Below are 22,168 nucleotides of genomic sequence, written 5' to 3'. Positions count from 1 at the left end.
ATCTTTTTTAGTTATCAAGTATTCTTAAATAAAACCCGTAATTATTTTTATGGATATCATTAATATTTGAAAATTGACAAAGACAAGCGAAGACGTTTAAAATAAGATGCTTGGTTAATGTGTAAAAAAAACAAACAATTAAAATACCAGAAGGCCGCTTACATCAAAATTTACATTGACAACAAGATGTCGGACGCAGGAGCAGATCCACCAAAGCGGAGTAAAAAACTACCCCCAATTTCCTCTGAGGATGGCGATGAACAAAAGAAACCCGTCAAAAAGAAAAAGAAAAAGGCCCCGAGTTCAGAGGCGAACGGCACGACCTCTGTAAAATCGGATGAAACGCCAAGAAAAAAGGTAGTGAAAAAGAAAGATGGAGAGGGGTCTGATAAACCTACTCCAAAGAAACGCAAGAAACCTACAACCACGGAAGAAGGCGAAGGAGACCCTAGTTCTGCTAGAAGTGCAGCAAGCAAAGACGAGGTAAGAAATTTATACAAATATTATATGAAAGTTTTGCACACTCTATAAGTTTTCATACAGTAGATGTGTTCAAACATGTTTGACAAAGTAAATCATTGATATTTCTGTCTCGTAAACTTGTTTCACCTTTGAATGTGATTATATTTTCTGAAACTAAGTATTTGATTTTACAAACTTTGCATAGTGAAATTCAAAAGCAAAGCAAATTTATTTGTTAAATTGATATCTTAATTGATAGAGGAGGCTGAAGATATGCTGTATACAGGGAAATATTTGCCCCTGTTTTATTTTCGCTCCTTTTGCCTTCATTGTCAAAGGGCGAGTTTAAGACTGGGCGAAATATGATGTCTCAAACTATCTCTCTTAAAGCACAACTATGTCTGGGCAAATTCAAGACGGGGCCAAATTGTTTGCAAGAGTAGAAAGGGCAAATATTATAGTATATGTGGCGAAAATAACCCTGTATACAGTAACAACAAATAAAGCAAATTTTAGACCATAAGATTTTGATAAATGAATTCTTGTTTTATTAATAAGAGACATCCAAAATACATGATTATCATTATTTTGCAATGCAATAATTTTGTTTTGAAACATATATACAGATATGATTATTTCAATTGAATGTTTGAGTTTCGAGTTGTTAATATAAATGGGTAACAGCTTGACTGGACGGCTTTCAATATCATTTTATCAATTTTTGCTATGCAAAGTTCAGTCTTCAAGGGGTAGTTAATACACCTTCTTATTTTGACTGATTTCATGCAATCAGTTCTGTTGCTCATGGTTCTGTTGCTCATGTTGCTGTGCAATTCATTTTTAAATCAATAAGTGTTAAAAGAGACAACAGAGATGTACTTTATAATTTCTACATGAAAACATCATTATGACTGTTTGAATGCATTATTGATAAGGATGTAACTGGAAGCAAAGCAAGTCTGATATCTAAAGATACAAAAGGAAGTGGAACACCAAAAAAGAAAGTCAAGAAGAAAAAGAAACCTTCCTCTACGACAGCTACTCCCCGAGAGGATGACGAGTGGGCGGATACTTTAACGGCAGAGTTACAGACAATACATGAGGATGTTGTGAGTCCAAGTGGCAAAAAGGGCAAAGATGAAGTACTACTTCACCCATTTTCAACAGAGGCAGCAGTACTAAAGAGTCAACCTTTGGAAAAACTTTTCATTGAGACCGACAGTAAGATTTTGTTTATGTATGTTTTTCATCAACTGCTACATCTATTAATTTAAGACTGTATTAAAAATTGACTGTTTAAAAAGTTGTGCAAGCGTGTACCACATAAATTATATCAATGAACAGTGTACCCTTTCTCTTAACAGTAACTTCCTACCATTTTTAAAAATTATGAATAATAACTGTGATACGTGTATGTAGCAATGCCAAAATTATTAATACATTGTTTATTTCTTTCTACAGGTGGATTTAAAGGAGAAAGCAAAGTCAAGTATGCCAAGAAGTGGAGAGAGGAAGAAGCTATCCGAGAGCAAGAACCAGAGCAGCAAGTGGAGTCAACTATTTTGTTCGCTATAGGATCACACAAAGTGTTTGTGACATTCTGTCTGTTTTTACATGGACTAACAGCAGGCATTGCTATGTGGCACCTGACAATGACATACATTTTGTTGTATTTCTCATACATTGACTTTCTGGAGCATTACAGAATTCTGGCACTTCCAGTACAGTGCATGTTTTATATTCTCCTTGTGTTGTGTACAGTTTCAGCATGTGATAGGTAAGTACCCGTCATAAATTTAAAAGTAGATTTTATTATAAGGAAGTTTACATTATGATGAACAAAATTACAAATAAAAGAAAAAATAATAGGACATTTAAAACTTGATGGTCATATTCATGGAAATACTTACATTCGAATTGTAGACAGCTGTGTGAACATGATTCTATTTAGACAGTAATTTTTGCATAAATATAAACGTATGTTTTAATGAATTTAAAATTAAATTTGTAGGTTTGACATAGGCCGTCCCACACGTAGATTTGTTCTACAGTCTTTCACCCTGCAGACAGGCACGGTGTCCATTGTCATCTATTTTGTGGCTCTTATACTGAGCCTATGTATGGCAAATCTGGAAGACAAAATGAACTTGTACAACAGATATCCAGACCTCTGGATGGATGTGAATGTAAGTACATAAATATGTAGGAACTTTGTTGTCTGTTTGATACCTCAATCTTTTTATATTGCACAAAAATTTTTGAGATTGGTCCAAATATCAATCAGACCATGCCATTAGGTAACTTCTTGGATGATTGCAGTGGGGAGTATTTTGTTTGAATTACTGGCATTGAATGTTTAAATATAGTATTCTATTAGATATCACAATCCAATTGGATGTTTTCTAGAGTTTTGAAAAGGTAAAAAAATATGACATGCCTTTCATGAATACTCAACCTCTCTATTGTTATCACAAAAAATGATCATGTAATGGAACTAAATAAAATGAGTTTTAAATAAAAGATACGTTAAGTTTTTCTGACTTTTAATTTTTGTGATACAGCATAGCAAGACCTAGACTTTGATATAATACAAGTTCTATTTGTCTTCTTTATTTCTTGATTCACACTGAATCCCCCTCTTTTTGCCTTCCAGAATAATAATAACGTACTGTCCAGCGCAGGTGATGACATCAGTACATGGAGAGATCTAAACACGGCTCGCTGCTGCATGGCCATCCTGGCCTGGATCGTGCTGTCAATCACTGCCTCCACGGACAGACTGACAGACAACCTGAGGGCAGGAGATGATGAGTTTCTGGAGGATGTGGGGACTCAACAGAAAGTGTGAACACTAATAGTGCCTACATCTGTATTTATTATGCCTTATTATGGGGTGGTTCTCCCGTACTAATTTGTAGTATTGAAATTAGATTATACCCAAGATCACTGGAGTATCTAATGAACATTAGTTACATGTATAAATTGTATTTATTTATGAAGTGAAATTCTGTGATCAAAGGAATATTCCAAACATTTACATGTTTACTGTAGCATATGCATATGTAAAATAATGCTAGATAAATCTAAAGTAAGTTCTGCGTTTTTCTTATTTTATGCTTTCAATGTACAATACATCATGCATCCCTAGTAAGTTTAATAATGCTTGAATTAGAGGGTGTCCAAGTAGCACAGTAGACAATGCACTTGCTTCTCAATGCAGGCGCCGCGACCCTAGTTCCATTCTCTTGATCAACAACAGTTGTATGTGATAGGGTATGGTGGTCGCCTGCATGGCAAAAATATAGTTTTCTCAGAGTTCTCAAGCTTCCTCCCATATCAATGTGATAGCAGTACCAGGAGAGATATAAATTTAAATTGAATTGAAATTTAATTCTAAGTTGTAGAAAATGGTAGTTCAGTTAGTGTTAGGACTACGGAGAAAAAGAAAAATATGTTCGGTTTGCTTTAGAAGAAGTCTGCAATAAGATTATCTTTTCTTATTTATATAATGTTTGAACTATGTTGTTTTAGTGTGCCAAAAGATCTAATGATTCCAAATTTCATGTGTGTAGTATCTTTGGATACACACTTATATTTACATCTACCAAGTATTATTTCATCTATTTCTTACGGAAACTTATAGTTAATTCATAGCTCTATAGAAATAGCCAGACTGAAATCACCACGCCCTGTTTATAGATAGGTCGAAATCTACAGTGGCTGAAACTGACAGGACTGAAATTGACACGCCCTGTTTATCGATTGGTCGAAGCCTACGGCGACCTAAGAAAATCCCGGACTGCATTAAATATACTGTAATCATGATGTCACTCAAAGTCTCACAGGAGACGATTTGGCTGTTGCTTTTAACTAACGTAATTGTGTACATTAACAGTAATTTTGTGAGTTTTAATTACTTTTCATAATCAGTTTAATAATTAGTTTAAAGAAAGATGTTAATCTAAATAATAAAATGCTTTTTTGATGATCCATGCGGGTTATGAAGGTAGCGATCATTGGCAAAAAAAAATATTTTTTTTTGCAATGTTGCTACCATCATATCCCGAATGAATCACCAAAAAATCATTTTATTGTTTAAATAAAGTTATTGTTAGATTAAATAAAAAAAACCCAGAATTTGAATAGTTCTCAGATTATGATAATTACACGTTTTATGATGTTGAGTGAATACACTCTTTGTACAAGCTTAAGAATAAACAGCAAACTACACTGGCCTTCACAACTGAATGCAAAAAATGTGTCATTATTTTAGTACTTCCATTTATCAAAAGAAATAATGTCTAGATCTGATACAAGCAAGCAAAGGCTCAACAAATATTAAAAGTATTAGAACCATTTTAACAAGTGCTTGGACTTTGGGTAGTTGGTGTCTAACAGCAATGTGACGTAGGCTTGTCTATTTCATTGTTGGTTACTCAGCCATAATGATTGCTCTTTGAAATCAACAAGATTTGCCTGGCTATTTGTGTATTTTTTCACTTGAAACCAGCGTCATGTTTAGCTTGTTTTGACGCAAGAAATAGATAGATAGTTGCGTCCTACTGAAAGTCCAAGGCCTTGTTAAAATGGTTCTAATAGTTGATGTATTGCAGAGTTGTCCATTTACTGCACCAGTGGTGTTTTAAATATTGATACTCCATGTATATACATATTTCACGGCACATGTATTGTTACAGTTGGCTGCTGAAATGTCTTCAGAAGCATGAACAAGATTCTTAATCAATGCAGATAATTATACACTATAAACAATAGATCGATGAAAATAACAGCACAGATTGTTTATAACTTCGTCATCAACAGCATGGTTTATTGACAGCAAGTTTGTCAAAGGTTTTGATGGCGTGATGGAAAGACTCCTTGAATTCCTCGTAGTCTTTGTTCCCAACAGGAATCATAAGTGTCTCAAAGCATGTCATGGCCTCTGGAAGCTTCTGTCTGGGATTGGACATGATGAATTCGGCGCGGAGTTGTTCTTGGCTCACAGAAGGGCTTGATAAGCCTGTGATAAAGTGGTAGAGTGTTTTCGCTTCGTCGTCTGAAATTGAAGATACCCTCTAAAACGTAGTTTACTAGAATGGCATGTTGTATACAGTATAAAAGGTATCCGATTTATTCTGTACAATTAAATTGTAACATATCTTTTATAAATTACATTAGTACCTACCGAAATGTTATTAAACCTGACATAAGATGGAGGAAAAAAAAAACACTGAAAAATTAAGCCTTTCAAAGGTGCTTTGTGAACTGACCATTTATTTCATTGACGGACCGTAGTGCGTACTCTTTAGCCTTTTTCAGTTTATCATTGGCTGCATTGAGACCTTCCAGCGCTGGAAGTAACAGTTTCTTCAGATACTGCTTGTTAATGGAGTACTCTTCGGAATGAACAAAAAGAGGCTCCAACAGGGACACGTCTTTGATTTTCTCCAAGAATTTCAGGTAGTTGAGGCCCTTCTTCAGGGCATCAATGGCCGGTCTCCTCTCGTCAATGATACTGTATCTTGTGAGTAAGGTGATAAGCTGTTCTCTGTTTTTCATCTACAGTAAAAGAAATCTTTAATATTACATTTGAAATTGTTAGAATAATTGTTTAAAATGTGCACGTAAAACTTCTATAGGGGAGCAAACTAACATTGTACTGTTTGCCTGTTGGCCATCCAATGTGTTCTACGATAACTCCTTCATCACTTTGTATGACGTCATTTATTTGGTCATCTGTTTCACATTCTAAGAGCTGTTATAAACACAATAAAAATTCATTATGACCATTTTTTTTACAACAATAATATTACATACCAGCATTTACGTACAAGCATGGCTTGCAGCAAGATATTTCAATCTTTGAATTCATTGTGTGAATGAAATGCATGTAACTACCAGATTGACAAGGTGTTTCACGGCTGGATTTGGAATGTCATCTACCATCAGATAATGTTCAAAATCGTCATGATCCATCATGAAGTGGTACAGTCCAGGGTGTAAGTACGGAAACCCGCAATCAAAATTAAGAATGGCCTCCACGATTCCTATCCCGACTGCAGTAAGATCGTCTAGCCTGTCCTGAGTAAAGTTGGGAAGCAGTCGTGGGTAGTTCCCAACAAACAGCCCCCGGTCCCTGATAGCTTTCTGGAAGAATGTGGAATAGAATTCCCTCCGGTAACCCCCTCCATCGTAGTCAAACTGTCCGGAATCGTCGAAAATAATCATTAAGGATTCGTGACGAATGGAGACACTTTTCCGGCGGATTTCGCCGACCTTTCCCTTGTAGTGCGACATTGCAGTTGTGTACATATCCGACCTTTGGACTTTCATACATTGTTTGATTTGTTCATTCCCGCTGATTTGTTCCAGAATCGGTCGGATCTTTTCTTTATACATCCAGAAATCTGGAGAAACACAAACAAACCATGAACACATTCATGTAGACGTCAGATTACATGTATATAGTGTACTGATTAGAGATCATGATGAGAACTCGCAATAACTTAAAGATCCGCAAAATTCAAACTTACTCGCACACGTTGGAAATTGAGCAACATCTGCAACCTTCTTGAAGGCAGCCTGAAACATTATAAATAAAATTCATAGAAATAGTTTTCATTTCTATACTCATGGTATAGAAGAACTATATCACTTATGAGTTGTGTACAGATTCGAATACTGACCTTGAATTTCTCGCTGGGTTGCTGAGATTGTGTGCTGTTATCGTTGCCCATTTTTGTTTCTCCGTTTAACACCTGTGTCTGTTCCTGATGTAGGTTAAATCAGACTGGATACCCAGCACTGTGTAAAAATTATGGTTTTAAATCCAAATAACACCCTTATGATTACCCCCCCCCCCCCCCAGTAACAATCGTTATTTGGTTTTTTTCAGTCAAAGGAATTATTCGGACATAATAGAAATTAATAAATTCCAGAAAACTTACCTGTAGTTTTGAAAAAGACACTACTTCAAATCACACACCTGGCCAAAAAATCTTATCTTTCAAAAACAATCAATCGATATTTGTAAAGTAAGTCACAATTCAGAACCCATGCAGGGCTGGAGACTGTGCTGTATTGTTTACAATACTTGGCATCGACGACCATCCATTGGTAAACAGAAACTAAATTGTCAACAAGCTTTTTGAATTAAGTTGCAAAACAAAAATTCTCGAGCTTGTTTCGTCATGTGTTTTGGCAGATTGCCGCGGAAAGATCGAACTACTTCCCGGTCTATGGCAGTTAATTTACAACAGAAAAACCAGAGACCAACGTGATTTAAACAAACGAAATTTTATCATCAGAACTGTAAGTATATCGACGCTAAATCATCAGACGGACAAGTTACGTGAGTTATTTGCTATAGGAATTATATATATATATTTATAAATGAAAAAGCATTTCATATAAAATAATTTTAAAAAACGTAGCTCGTGTGGAAACAACAAAGAGCATACCTCAAAAAATATATATACATATACCCCTGGTTTTAAAATATTCGCTCTTTTGAATTTACAGTTCATTCAACTGACAAATCAAGACAAGTCTCTGACTTGCAATCATGCTCGTACATTCGTACAAAAGGTGAAGAAAACGTTCAACAATGCTTGAATTATGACAGTTTAGATCTTTTTTTTTTAATCGTTTAACAGGAAAATAGGAGGAAACAAGAAATGCCAGAATGGGGGGACAACAAAGTGTCCCCAAAGAACCTGCTCCAAGTAAGTCTATCTATCTATCTATCTATCCATCTATCCATCCATCCATCCATCCATCTATCTATCTATCTATCTATCTATCTATCTATCTATCTATCTATCTATCTATCTATCTATCCACCTATCTTTCTTTCTTTCTTTTAATCTATCCGTATTTATGTCTGTCAGTCAAATTATTTATTCATCGATTCGATCAATAAAAAATCAAATAATGCGTTTTGTCCGTAGTTGAGATAGTAATTTTAAGTGTATTTTGTTGTGAAAGATTAAGCCATCTCGAACATGCAGGGATAAACAAAGCTAATATTCTCTGAAATAGACCAAAAATATATTAAAAAAGCCCCAAAAATAATGCTCATTGTCCTTAGTTGAGATAGTTACTTTAAGTGTATTTTGGTGTGAAAGGTTAAGCCATTTCGAGCATTCAGGGCTTAACAAAACTAAATAAATATTCTCTGAAATAGAATGGATTTTTCTCTTATCTTCTCACATGTTGTATTTTACCAAATTTTAATAAAGTGAAATTCGTCTCAAGTTGATGGTCGCTTTAGGTTTTTAAATGTGTGTACGCCTGAATAATTTATCAAATATCATCGATTTTCCATCAAACTAACATGAATATGCCATATGCATAATGCGAAAGATATTAGAGAGATTTACACTTTAACTGGTATAAATTACACGCAAACAATCACTTTATAACGTTATCTTCTGTGTTTCTCTTAAAAAAAATTAGTACGACTTTTCAACGATATAATCTAAAGATAAGGGTGTACCAGAAAGTTAATAAAGTGGTGTACATGTATTTTCATGGTAAACAGTCACACTTGTATTTTACATTGGTGTATTTTTGTGTTATAAAAATTTTTTTAAAGCCCAGAGCCCCCCCCCCCCCCCCGATGTCTTATATATATATAAACAATGCTTTTGGTGCTATGGATTGTCCTAAAAGCCATTTTACTTAAGAATGCATTCACTCGTTATTTTTAAAATATGGAAGACCAAAGTGTCATGAACCGAGGTTTAATCTTCTTTGGAATAGATGTAATGGATATCATCTTTCAGAAACCACTTTAATTTACCCCCGTACTTGGTTATAGCACATACCGCGGCAGAGAATGCTTTATCATTGTATTGTTGAAATATGGGTGCTTTGGTTTCCGGAAGATGCGAGGAGTTATATAACATATTATGCTCTCTCCCGACTCAGTTTGATGACATTTATTGAAAAAGGTTTCTCCAAATCATAAAAATAATTGATTTCTATTTTTAAAAACACAAGAAACAGTTTTATTGGCAGTCATAGTGTTGTAAATATGTCTTTTTAAAAGTCCTTTTCAAGTACTTAATTACTGGAGCCATGCAAACATGAGTGTAAATTATGAGTGTACTCTTTGAATAAATCATGCTTAAAATTGAAAACTACAACATCTAACGTATCATTTATTCATATATTTCTTCCAGTGTCGGAGACTCAGCTTCGAACGTTCAATACAGTTATTGCAGATTTGCGCCGACAACAGATTGGGAAGAGAGTTGTTCTTAAAGTGGATAGATCGTCTCTCTTACAGGGAGCTTTTTCCCATTTCAAAATGAGCGGAAGTGAGCTGAGTCCCATTGACGTCATTCTACATACTGAGAGAAACGAAGAGCCATGTACCAACTTAGGCGGACCAAACAGGGAATTCTTCACTCTCCTACTGGAAGATTTCAAATCCTCGAAACTGGACATGTTCGAAGGTCCAGGGAGTTTTCTTTTACCCGTGAACAATAGGAAAGCGTTAAACGGGGATATGTTCTACTTGTTTGGAAAAATTTCCGTTCTGTCGATTCTTTCGGATGGTCCTGGTTTTCCATATTTTCCGCCGTTTCTGGTCAGCTACCTCAGAGGTCATGAATTTGAACATGAACTGAGTAGTTTGTACATCGTAAATACCTTCTTGACGGATCATATCAATAAGGTATACAATGTATATAAAAGTTTATTTACTTAATTATATTCATCTAGAAAGGACCCACCTTTATTCTTGCATACTGTTTATGAGGTCATAACACTGTGCCGAATAGTAATGCCAGTGCCAAGCTTATTATGTAATTTTGTAAGAATCCATACCAAATGAAAGATCATGGTCTCATCTGGCAGGTGAGATATTGATTTTTTAACAATGAATATCCCATAGGAAATAATAACTCCCAAGGGAGATACAATTTTCCTACAGGAAATATTAAAAATCTTACAGGATATTGTAAAAATCCTACAAGAATTTAATCCAGAGCGGTAGTTATCCTAGAGAAAATTAAGATTTCCTATCGGATTTTAAGATCCCATGCCAGTGTTTTGTTTAAATCCTATCAGAATTTAAATCCTTTAGGAAGTTTCATTATTCCGGTAGGATATTCTAATTATCATATAAGAAACTTTGTTTTATTATGAAAAAAGTTATTTTCCAGAAGGAAATAATTTTTCAGAGGTAAATATCTTACCTAACAGGTGAAATAAATTAATAATAAAAGTGGTTTTAAACTCTTTAAGCAATTGGCTATAATATGACGTATTTGGATTTTTCGATACATGCACCTTACACGGGTGCAAAAATGTCACCTTGACGCTGGCATGATAATCTGACACATGGTTACCAGTTACATGTTCATGTATTCAGGTATCCCGGTTGTATTGTTATTTTAGAATCTAAACAAATTGGCTATAAACACGTCTACTTTATTGAGATTATAGGCATGGAAGTATGAACATATCATATACATACATATACATATTTTATTCTATCCATATTTTTTTATTAGATTCTAGGTCTGTTAAAATTGAATGCTTTGGTGGGTTTTTTTTAAGATATGCAACGCAACAAGCCAAGAAGAGATAGACAGAGTAATAGGCGAAGACGAAGAAAGATTCATTGACAATTGTGGTTGGCCGCGAACGGACATGGTGACAGTAAGAAATCAATATATTTAACTATACCATCAATATTTCTGGAATGTCTCACTAAAAGAATAATAAAATGTATGTGAAATATGGATAAAGTTGTGTAAAGGAGGGATGGAAACAAACAAAAAATGACAGAGATAGGTGCAAATAGCGCCAAAAACGTCATTGTAAACCTTGCATGTGGACTCTTTTTCAAATATAAAGCTTACGTTAGTAATTCTTTATGTTTATTGCATCATATATTTAGATGATATATGTTTTTCATTAAAAAATATGTTTTAGCCCAGCAAACGAATGTTGTACGTCCAAACATTGATTCGATGGGAGTTGCTAGACAAAAGGAAAGATGTGTATGATCAACTTAAAAAGGGCTTGAACGTCCTGAATTTCCTCGATCTTACTAGAGATCTACAAGAATTCGAACACGTGTATCTATGTCGAAACAAGAGTAAAACAACAGCAGAATTCATTAAGAAGAAATTGGTACCGGAAGTGAAGAAATTACAACCCCTAGACACAGAGGAAGAAGATGCAAAGAAATTTACACTGCGTTGTTTGAAGGATCTAGAAGGTAGCAGTTCTAGTTGTCTCTCTTGTAACAAATACACTATTTTTTTTAAAGTTAATTAAATTCAATTGAACTTATAAATCGTCTTTTTAATATTGTTAGTAGTTTAAAAAAAGATGTGTTGCAATTTAATCAAAAATTGATAAATTAAAATTCAGATTTAAAAATTTGTTTTATTTCATTAATACAAAACACTTGCAGATGAAGAAGCGGCGCATTTATTTCAATTCATCACGGGTCTTGACGATTTACCGGCGCAGGAATTACCGATAAGCGTGGAGTTCAACCGGGTGAACCGAGTAACGGAACTTCCGGAAGCCATCACGTGTGTCCAGAGACTTATACTGCCGCTGGGGAACAAATCGAAAATACAATTGTACTCGTCATTTGATAAAGCCCTCAAGTTTGGTAGAATCGGATTCGGTGAAAAAGCAAGTGCGAGCAAATGAGTGTCTTTCTATATTATTTTATGCTGTCATTACTAACTGATTTACGATTATATTCATTAATATTGTTTAGTACCTGTTATTTATTGTAACATATACACTACCTCTGTGTATGAGAAAGCAGTTTAAATTACCGTTTGACGTTAATCATTAAAACTTATTCAAGACAAACACGCATATACAAAGCTGCTTTATAGAAGCATGTAACCACAATTAAGGCAGTGTTTGGTATCGTGTCATTAAATTTATCAGAAAATAAATGTATGATATTTTATAAATGCGCAGAAATGCAACGGTGAAACGACAGATTACAAGAAATACCGTGCTTGTACAACTTTCAGGATGTACCTTTCACCTTTGTTTCTTTCTCAAAAAATAACGTGTTAAGCTACGAAAAACAAGTTGTAGTTAGGGATGACGTCTGTTGACATCTTTCACAAATGCATTAAGTAGCTTAACAAACCCGGAAAATGGAAATATGACATTATATGTATATATGTACTGCAATTTATTTCTGTAAGAACATATCTTCAGCTATACTGGATGTCATTGATCGCAAATATGAATCGAAAGATATCAATCCAACTTGTATAGTTCTTTGGTAGTATTTCTATCAAATTTATTACCTTTCCATAAACTGCGTACCATATTAATGTGTATGTAAATGCACATTCATTGATATTCTTTACAGCTGAGATCAGATCTAATCAATAAACTACCAACGGAGTCACAAGATGTTTTAGTATAAGATTTGAATTTCAATACTCTATTTTGTAAATTCTGAATCGTTTATGTATAATAACCAATTGTGTGCGTATGTGCATGTATATAGTTAAATTCAATAAATAAAGTTCTCCAATCCAGTACAAATACGCCACTCCAGTTAACTTGTAGGATTTTACGTTAATTAATTGGTGTGCAGTACTTCTAAATACTGGATACGGCATAAAAATAACACAGAAGGTAGTCAGGAATTTATTTCCGCGTTTTATTGCATCTCTGATGAAGCATTCTCGCCCCAGGTGAATTCTTCTCCATCTCACTTCCTTTAGCTTTAACGGTGATACATTATTCTAAATTTGACGGTTTATAGTTATAGTAACTTCACAGAAGAAACCATTCGACCTTCACAATTTTAACCTTATAGACCCAAACAATCGGATCATCAAAGACTATGGTTGTGTTTTTGAAAGGCAACATTTGCAAAACATACCATCTTTCATTTTGTTTACCTCTCGTCAAAGTATGCCAAGGTTGAAACTCAAGTTATTTTTTGGTTATGTAATTGCATTTACATATGTATGTGCCCTTAGCTAAGGGATAATTCTGTTTGTGTATGTAAGTTTGTTTTAAGGTATGCATAAACTAAGAAAACAAATGAAATGCTTATAACTTTGTAAAAATCGCCAAACATTTGTTATTTGCTATGTTCATTATGATGCACAAAGTTTCGCTACTTATTTATAAAACGAGTAGCAATTTTAACCTATTTACAAGTTCTGGGTCATTCTTTCTTTTTGTACATACCGAGCAACATTCAAAGTAATTATTATACAATGTGACAAAATTCATGTATCAAAATCAAATTGAAGTGCTCTTCGCGTTTTTGCTGTGTTCTCTTCTAGAATAAAAATCCCTTTGCAAAACGCTTGCTTTTGGTAATTTACAGTTGTGTATATCAAAATTTCCTTGGTTAAACAATCTTTGCTTCAAATGCCGCCTGTGTAAGGACACGCTGTTTCACGTGTGAGTAAAGTTCAGTACTCTCTTGAAACATCCAGGTCATGAGGTAAATAGGTCAACTACTTTTTTTTTATCATGACAAGTACTAAAACAAAAATGCACATTTTTGTTACAAGAATTTATACGAAGGTCCACAAGTGGAAACAAATTTGTCTTGTTCATACCGACACATAGATTAACATTCTTTACTTAGGGATGATATTTGGTGTCTTGTCATCAAAATAGAGAATTCTTGTGTTGGATGTAAATGACAAAATGGAACTTTCTATATTGCCCTCTACATTTTTAAGCCCGGCAATTAAGGACATTTTCTGCTTATTACCCCCCCCCCCCCCCCCCACACACACACACAAACAAACATGCCTAAAGCAAAAAGTATGACTATGCAGATAGGTATAAATAGTACCATTTTTCATATAAAATTTAAAACAACACTTGGCTTTTCTGAGTGAGAGTAGGATTTGAACCAATAAAATTTATTTTTTTAATTATTAGAATTTTGATTATGAAGAACCATTTAAAAATAAGGTACTTTAATGACAATTAAATGTAAACTAAAGACACATGTCTCTATTCTCGATTGCTCGGGAATGCGGAATGCATTCAATTGGAATAGCATTCATTATTTTCTTCTATTTTTTTTTTAAATCTTTAGTAAAGATAAATGGAATCGTGATTAATTTGTAGGACGAGGTTTTTGCATGATTCATTACAATGCTCGCTTGTCGTTGGTTAAAACACGTGTAATAAGCCCTTATGTAACCACAGAACACAATGTTTGTGATCCCCAATCGTACGTCAAAAATTTTTAGGCTATTGCATAAAATGCATTTTGCCTGCACATTTTGTATTGCAATTTGTATCCCAGAGAATTTCTCTGTGTCACTACGACACAATAGTTACGTCGCATTTGATACAGGTCTATCCCCGTCATCACTAAAATGTTTAAATCACTCAACTAAAACCATCGATAAAAGGTGCATACATTTGAGTTCAATACTGAGAGTTGAGCATAAGTTAAAGAAAGTTGGCTATAGCTAGGTCTGGTATTTATCATGCCACTTTTATGATGTCTGATTATTAAATCATTCACAGTGATAATAAATTGGAATCATTCAAATTAAGAAAAAATCAAATAAACAAATAATCACAGTGAAATAGAATATTAAGCGATCAATATAACGATACCATTTTCTTTTATTTTGCGTACTTATATATTATGCATGCTAAGGTATAATATGAGAAAAAGAAATCATTTATTGCATATCTTATGCAGAACAGAAATTGTTAAAAAATAAATTGACAGTTATTTTATTGAAAACGCCCAAGGTTCAGGTAATGACATATCAGATGTATCGAATATTCAAAACACATGCAGATGTCATTGAAACATTTGTTATACAACACTCTACATTGGTATTAGAGATGCACCTTTGCACTGTGTGAAAGGCATGCCTCTATATATTACTTGGTTGGTATCTGTATACAAGAACAATTATCAAATCCTTTCTGGCTTCTTGTAAGATGATGTGAATTTCTGAAGATGGAATTCTATCGGCCTCTTTCAATATTAGATATTAATTGGCTGAATAATGGTTTTCAGAAATACCTATTCTGATATTTGATACGTTACAAAGTAATTAAATAATCATAATTTCTGTGCATAGGATATACATGTACTTTTAATAATGAATTAATCATGACGACAAGAGGGAAACACAGCTGTGTGTTTTACATTTCTACTTCATTGGAATAGTCGTTATTCAAAATAAAATTGCGATAATTGAATCTCATAAATATAATAATATTGATTCAGTGGCATATTTTTTAACGTTTGTTGAAAATTTTCTTAAATCCAAAATAAAAAAGATATTTCTAATACAAAGGCGAGGTGTCTGTCACTGACATGACGTTAACATTAGGTCTAATGGTTTTCATGGAAATGATGATTGAACTGGCTTACTCTTTGTTCACCATGTCGAGCAGAACTAAAGTGATACTGTTGTGGTTAACTTTTTTGAATAAAAAAGATTAATATTACCAAAAGATATATAAACATATTTATTACAATTTCCTTGAATAGATTCAGATTTATAGGAATCTTCCACGTATATAACAAAATGAATAAAAGGGGCTTATTTTCCGTACGTAAGCAGACCTGATGAATTGCGTAATTATTGTGTATCTAATAAATTTGGAAATATTACAATGGAACAACAATACAAAATTAAGGGCCAAAAATTAAACAACAACATTTTAGAAAAGATCGGTATAACACTGGAGATATATGAATAACTTAATAAGTATTCCGCTTTCGCTTTCCTATTTTTGCTGTGAATCTATATGAATTGCCCCCTTGTCAATCCTGCTAAGCAACAAGAAACGGTCTAAATTCAGTAGCACCGATATGGGAATAGCACTATATTACTTTTGATTCCTCCTTCCTTTGACATGTGAACTTCTTTAATATTTTACCTTAAGCCAGAAAATTAACAAATGGAATCTAATAATCCACGATAATCACTTCAATGCAATTAGTTTGAACTGATCATTTCACACACATACAGAAACAATATATACATGAATAATGGTGTCTTCTCGTACATAAAGCCGTTGTCCCTCTTTAAGGGAGCAGTTATTCATAAATCAGCTGTTGTTCCCCAACGACGACAGCGTCAGAATCACTAACTGAACACAGTTGACCATCTATAACCATCTATGACCATCAACACGAGAGAAGTCGTGATTTTTAGAGTATACAAATGTTAGGATTTATACCGCCCACCGGCAAACGATGTGCAAGGAGCACTGATTTGGGTCAGTCTTTTTGAGTCCCACTGATACCGGCCCCATAACGTTATTTCCGTCTTCAGTGCGATCATTGGTAGTCTTCCTCGTGTGGAATCTCCACGCGGTTTTATAGATATGTCACTTCTTTACTTTGCAATGCAAATGTAGCCACGGTGTCATTGAATACACTTGAAGCTGTACTAGACAAGATGTCTACGGCAGCAGAAAACAGAAAAACTGTACTCAGACACTTCTCTCTTAATGTTAGTCATCCATCATTTTAAATATAGAATTTCTATTCAAGTTGTCATAATATAAATTAAAATTCTGTAAAGTTACCTCAATACGCATTCCAGCATAACTTTTACTTTCTTACATCTTCAGCGTATTTTGGGATATTGTTGTCGTAGTTTTGAATATTTGATTTGTTTTCTGATTTATTTTATGAGAAATTAGATATAAAAGATAAGAAATTTAATAAATTTAACTAGCCTACAGGTACATGTATCTAAAAGACTAGAATAGAAATATTTATTTAACAAGCATATTTAGAAATACCTTATGCATGGTCACTTTGAAGGCAAATCAAAATTAAATATCAATTAAAGTATATTTTTGGTTTTAATAAATTTAATTATTTTTCTTTATTTTCAAGAACAGTATCAAAAGATTTGCCAAGATTAACACCACAGAATCGGAAATGTATTCATATTACTAGGAGGCCATTCTTTTAGGAAAATTAAGCTTGATTTATTGAGGTACAGACAAACACGTATTGTATTAAATGCGAAATCAACATATTTTACATGAAAAATAAATAGTTCTTACTGCCCAAGTCTATCATAGGAACATGTTCCTGTCGGGAAAAAACCAGGTACTTGTATTCAGGAATTTTTTTTTGTCAACAACTGCATGTAATAATCCTGTTCACAATGCAAGGAATTGCACAATTTCGTTATATCCGTTATATGTAGATTATGTCAGGACCTAATAAACAATAAATGTCCAAAACATTTGTCCTTTCTAATCACTATATTTACAGTCTCTTTACTAATGATTTGTCATTCATTGGTTGGAATACTTTTCATTTTTGTTTTTACACGCGAAAATTCACGGAATATTTTGGATTAACATTGACTTTTCTCATTTCCTTTTCCTCATAAGGTTCGTTAGGTTTAAGATGTTCTGCATAAAAACTTCTTTTTATATATGGTCTAGTTTTCTTTATGTAATTTACTGTGTAATTTAAGACACATCTGTATGACATTTCTGGACCGAAATATCTAAAATGAAAGACAGCTTTTGTTCATTATGCGTGTTTTAACAGCCATATGTCTATTTTTAGGACTATTTGACTGAAATGCTTCGTTCTTTGACGAACTGTACAGGGGACAGATAGCTCTCAGTGTGGTCAAAGAGTTGTTAAGTCGACTCTTCGGCGCTTGTGTAGAGACCAACTGAACACTGACCAAAAATTGGCAATGATTAAAATCCATTTCATATTTTCTTAATTATTTATCCGATTTATACTATATTTCATTTCCTCCTACACTGATCAGATAATAGCAAAACAGATAATACAAGAATAAAGTGCCGTAATCCAATATATGTAAATGTAGCTGTGTTGGTTTAGTTTCAATGCCAACTCAAAATGCAGTTCAAATTTCATATTGACCCAGAAAAGGTTATCCACTTTAAACCTAAGACAATAGCAATTAGCAAATTTAAATAGAGAAAATTATTTTACGGGGTTGTGACAGATTGAACATAATGAAACCATTACCGTATTATTAACGTAGTATTTGAGTCTCATGGTCGTAATTTATAACAAGGAACTTTTTACAATTTCGGAATAAATGATTTGTCTGATTCATAACTGTCATTCTAAGTTCTTATTTATATCGTTTTAAACTCTTTGCACTTGATTCTTATGAACTCTCTATTAATCAAACCAAAGATTAGAAACTGTTCATTGACTTTGGAAGCAAACACGCAATATTATAACGTCTGTTTAAAAAGGGCATCGTTACAATTTGAGCGGAAAATTTTCAATATTTTTATTTTAGTGAAACTGTACTCTGCTTTGTCAAGGTATTCCTTGTGATCAAATTTTGAGCATCTGTTGTCTAGTGATACTAGAAATACAGCGGTCATAACCCCTTGTTATGTTAAGTAAGGACAGGCTTTTACACTTTTAGTGCTGGAAAACTCAAGAATGAATTTTAATGTGACAAACGCTATGAACTGTTTATTTCTGTTTAAAACGAGTTAACAAAGAAAACAAACTGATTGAAACATAACTTTATCTATAGAGTATTTTAACCAATCTAAACAAAAACATTGCACGAAAAAATCAGAAGAATGCATATATTCTTACTCCGACAGCTATGTCCTTCTTTGGATTGCGTAAATTTCTTGCTAGGCATAAATAACGATCAATTTTTTTCAAAAATAGAGGATTACATACCCATAGGATGTCAATATATATATGTGATATGTATGTATTATAGCTGATATATTCAGTATATCTATGAACTATTTCAAAGAATCTCGTTCCAAACGTCTTATCTGTTTTTCTGCATTTGGTAAAACAAACAATGTATTTTGACTATGTTCTTTTCCAAATTCAGGATTTATACAAATCTAAAATTATAATATCCAATATCCATAATTCATTACATAACTTGTGTATTAGTGTGTCTCTTCATCAAAAGCAGTCATAGAAGTATAAAAGTGTAAAGAATTCAATAAAAGCGATATTAATTTGACCCAATTACCGATATATATTTTTGTAAACTTGGGCTTTATTTACAGTAGAAGAACGCCTTCTTTAAGCCAATATAAGTTATGAAAAGTTTCTGGGTTACATAAATGAAATTCCCACGAGACTAAATTGGTATGCAGTGCATGGAGTGGTGTTAATGGTACTTTACTTTTATCAATTAAACCCCCTTAAACACTCGCAATCCATCTACATAAAAAGTTAAAAACAGAATGCAGGTCTAACCAGGGGGTCATTGGTCACCCGACACACATAAATGGGCGTATAAATAAAACCTGATATAAATCTCACTGCCGATTGTACTACATGCTCGATAATTGATGTTACAACGACTGGCCTTAAGAGGGCTGGAAGGTCGATGTCATTTTTAGACCATATCAGTCTCCTATAGAAGAAGAAGTCTGTACAAAGATATAGAAATATACTCAAAGTAAAATATTTTTTACTATACAACCGTTTTTGGCTAACGAACTTTGAAAAAAGATATATATTGTTTGAACATATTTCATTGTATATTTACAGAATGGGATTGGGCACAAGTTCCATAACTTATTAAGCCCTCCCCCTCTCTCAGATATATATGAAATACGTGGAAGAAAATATAATTTAATTCAAACTTATTTTTAAAAATAAACTTTAAAGAAATGTATATGAGAAGCATTCATATTCCTACGCTAGCTGCCTCGTCAGTCTTTTTCGCGAAAATATAGGACATTCTTCGATCTTATTGCTCATATTATTACAAAATGTATATTACTTTCATGATTATTGTTTGTTAGCTACCATACTATCTATGGAGGGTAATCGTGTTCAAAAATCCAGACATGTAAATTTGTAAATCCGAATATGCAATCGTGTTGATGTGTGAGCCTGAGCATGAATATGTGTAATTCTGATCGTGTAACCTATAAAACTCGGGCATAAACACGTCTAAGATTTGACTCAGTTCCTTCGCATGATGCACATTTTGCAACTTTATTGTTTACATTAGTTAATTAAACCTTCAACTTTACACACTTTCATTCCGTAGTTTCTGCGTTTGTAACTTCAGAATCGGCAATAGCACATCTGACATGATACAAATTGACAAATGTAAAGTCTACAAGTTTGTCGAATTTTGACATGACCTTATATGGCAACTGCCTTGCTGCGGGAAAAGGCATGCCGTAACCGCCGGACCGGAATGAACGGAAAATAAACATAATATTCAGCTAAACTTTTAATGAACGACACCTTTTCTATCGAAAACACCGGTATTATTTTTAGAAGAAAAAAATTGAGGTATGATTGAAACTGGACCAAACAGGAAGAGGTTCATGTAGAAAAGAAATCGTTGCCAATGTGACGAATGCGCTAATTTCCGTAATATAATTCTCATGGTATTATAAAAGGAAATGCCTAATATCTTATATCTCTAAAAAAAAATTGACATGTAATTTAAGCTGGAATATAAGTAAATGCGTACTCTTTTCTAGAAATGAGACGGATCAAGAAATTTCCTAAGGGGGTAAATATCTTTTGAGCGACATGGGGTTCGAAGACCGCCGTGAGGTCCCATGTAACTCCATTGCGTCTGAATTCTAAGAATTTTGAGAGTGAATTTTTAACCGGGTTTCCGATTATTGAAAAAGTAAAAATTGCAGACGGGCGAGTGGCTGTCAAAACGGTACCCTTATTGTACCGATAACTCCTCGAACAGTTTTCAAGATAGGAAGTTGTTCTTTTGCAGATCATTTATACATATATATATCAGAAGTATGCAAATTGCTAGGATTTTGATTTCTGATAATTTATAAAATTATCAGCTGTTGAACTTAGTCATTTTTGGGCAAAAACATTGCATATAGAGTACCCCATTTTTACTCTTGTTATTTTTCTGAATTAGTTAGAATAAACGACCTGCAAGGATTTGGTAATTTTTCGCGGAAAAATTTATGTTACTTTACATGTATTTATACTTTTTGTTGTTGTGTAAGTGAAAGATAAATAATAACACAATCTTCAATACTAATAAAAAAAAACCTAGCGCATATTTTTGTGCGCCGTAAATCGAAGTTTTACCATGGGAGGCATTGTAGCTCAAAGATCGTCCATCTGTATTTTTAGACAGGGAGCTACAGACCTGCAGCTAGTTCACAAGTGGCTGTAAAGCTGTATTATACTAGCTCTCCAGAAATTTTTTATCAGCCAACTTCACAAAGTGAGTCTGTATTGAACCAACATTCAGGACGTCATACTCAATCCCGTAATAATTGCTTAAAATAATTTTTAAAAAATGTCAATTTTTACCTGCATGATAGGCTTTTTTTCCTATATATTGCCGACAATGCAAAGAAACATTTCTTAAAATAATTGATACATATTTTAATTTCACGACAGTTAACCTTATCTTTGGAATTTTTATTCATTTTTTTTAAAGAGGGTGTCGCTTTTTATGTCTCATATTACCGGGTAATCACAATCTCAAAACCAATGTCTTTAAATAGTTTGTTTTACTTATCGATAACTTTGCAACTCAGCTGACGGACCCCGTGTAATTTTTCGCGTGGGGGGGGGGTCTTGTCTTGTAACAACTTTGTGGTAGCGATAAGGATGCATTTGGAGATATTTTCTTAATTCAGCCGAGGCCTATACTTTAACAATTTGTTGCATGTACTCTAATAACAGTGGCGTCGGAAGCAAATTGAAAGGGGGGGGGGGCTAAACTAATCA

At 33.7% G+C, this 22,168-nt stretch overlaps 3 protein-coding genes across 5 annotated transcripts; 2 read left to right on the top strand and 1 right to left on the bottom strand.

Annotated features, from left to right (window-relative positions):
- Positions 1 to 136: 136 nt before the first annotated feature.
- LOC105337127 (transmembrane protein 237) lies at positions 137 to 3,555 on the top strand. Its single transcript, XM_011441722.4, has 5 exons — positions 137 to 483; positions 1,398 to 1,683; positions 1,924 to 2,239; positions 2,474 to 2,648; positions 3,116 to 3,555. Exons 1-5 carry the CDS (start codon positions 187 to 189, stop codon positions 3,308 to 3,310), a joined length of 1,269 nt encoding a protein of 422 aa, XP_011440024.3. The 5' UTR covers positions 137 to 186; the 3' UTR covers positions 3,311 to 3,555.
- A 1,043-nt stretch (positions 3,556 to 4,598) lies between these two features.
- LOC105337124 (uncharacterized) lies at positions 4,599 to 7,552 on the bottom strand. Of its 2 annotated transcripts, XM_011441709.4 has the most exons (7): positions 7,410 to 7,552; positions 7,149 to 7,266; positions 6,996 to 7,044; positions 6,361 to 6,869; positions 6,116 to 6,217; positions 5,733 to 6,021; positions 4,599 to 5,518 (listed from the first exon to the last, which is right to left on the bottom strand). In XM_011441709.4, the coding sequence occupies exons 2-7, from the start codon at positions 7,197 to 7,199 to the stop codon at positions 5,277 to 5,279; spliced, it is 1,242 nt and encodes a 413-aa protein (XP_011440011.3). In that variant the 5' UTR covers positions 7,200 to 7,266; positions 7,410 to 7,552; the 3' UTR covers positions 4,599 to 5,276. The 2 variants fall into 2 exon arrangements, with proteins under 2 accessions (XP_011440011.3, XP_065941671.1); XM_066085599.1 differs by lacking the exon at positions 6,116 to 6,217.
- Positions 7,553 to 7,661: 109 nt separating this feature from the next.
- LOC105337111 (G2/M phase-specific E3 ubiquitin-protein ligase) lies at positions 7,662 to 13,787 on the top strand. 2 transcript variants are annotated; one of them, XM_011441692.4, is made up of 6 exons: positions 7,662 to 7,773; positions 8,118 to 8,186; positions 9,648 to 10,144; positions 11,032 to 11,133; positions 11,410 to 11,698; positions 11,897 to 13,787. In XM_011441692.4, the coding sequence occupies exons 2-6, from the start codon at positions 8,147 to 8,149 to the stop codon at positions 12,142 to 12,144; spliced, it is 1,176 nt and encodes a 391-aa protein (XP_011439994.3). In that variant the 5' UTR covers positions 7,662 to 7,773; positions 8,118 to 8,146; the 3' UTR covers positions 12,145 to 13,787. The 2 variants fall into 2 exon arrangements, with proteins under 2 accessions (XP_011439994.3, XP_011439988.3); XM_011441686.4 differs by having other exon boundaries at positions 7,701 to 7,813.
- Positions 13,788 to 22,168: the final 8,381 nt, after the last annotated feature.

Source organism: Magallana gigas, chromosome 5 (genome assembly GCF_963853765.1).
Source record: "Magallana gigas chromosome 5, xbMagGiga1.1, whole genome shotgun sequence".
NCBI classification, from domain to species: domain Eukaryota; kingdom Metazoa; phylum Mollusca; class Bivalvia; order Ostreida; family Ostreidae; genus Magallana; species Magallana gigas.
The sequence above is the reverse complement of the archived record's forward strand: the minus strand, read 5'-3'. Positions and strand labels throughout refer to the sequence as shown.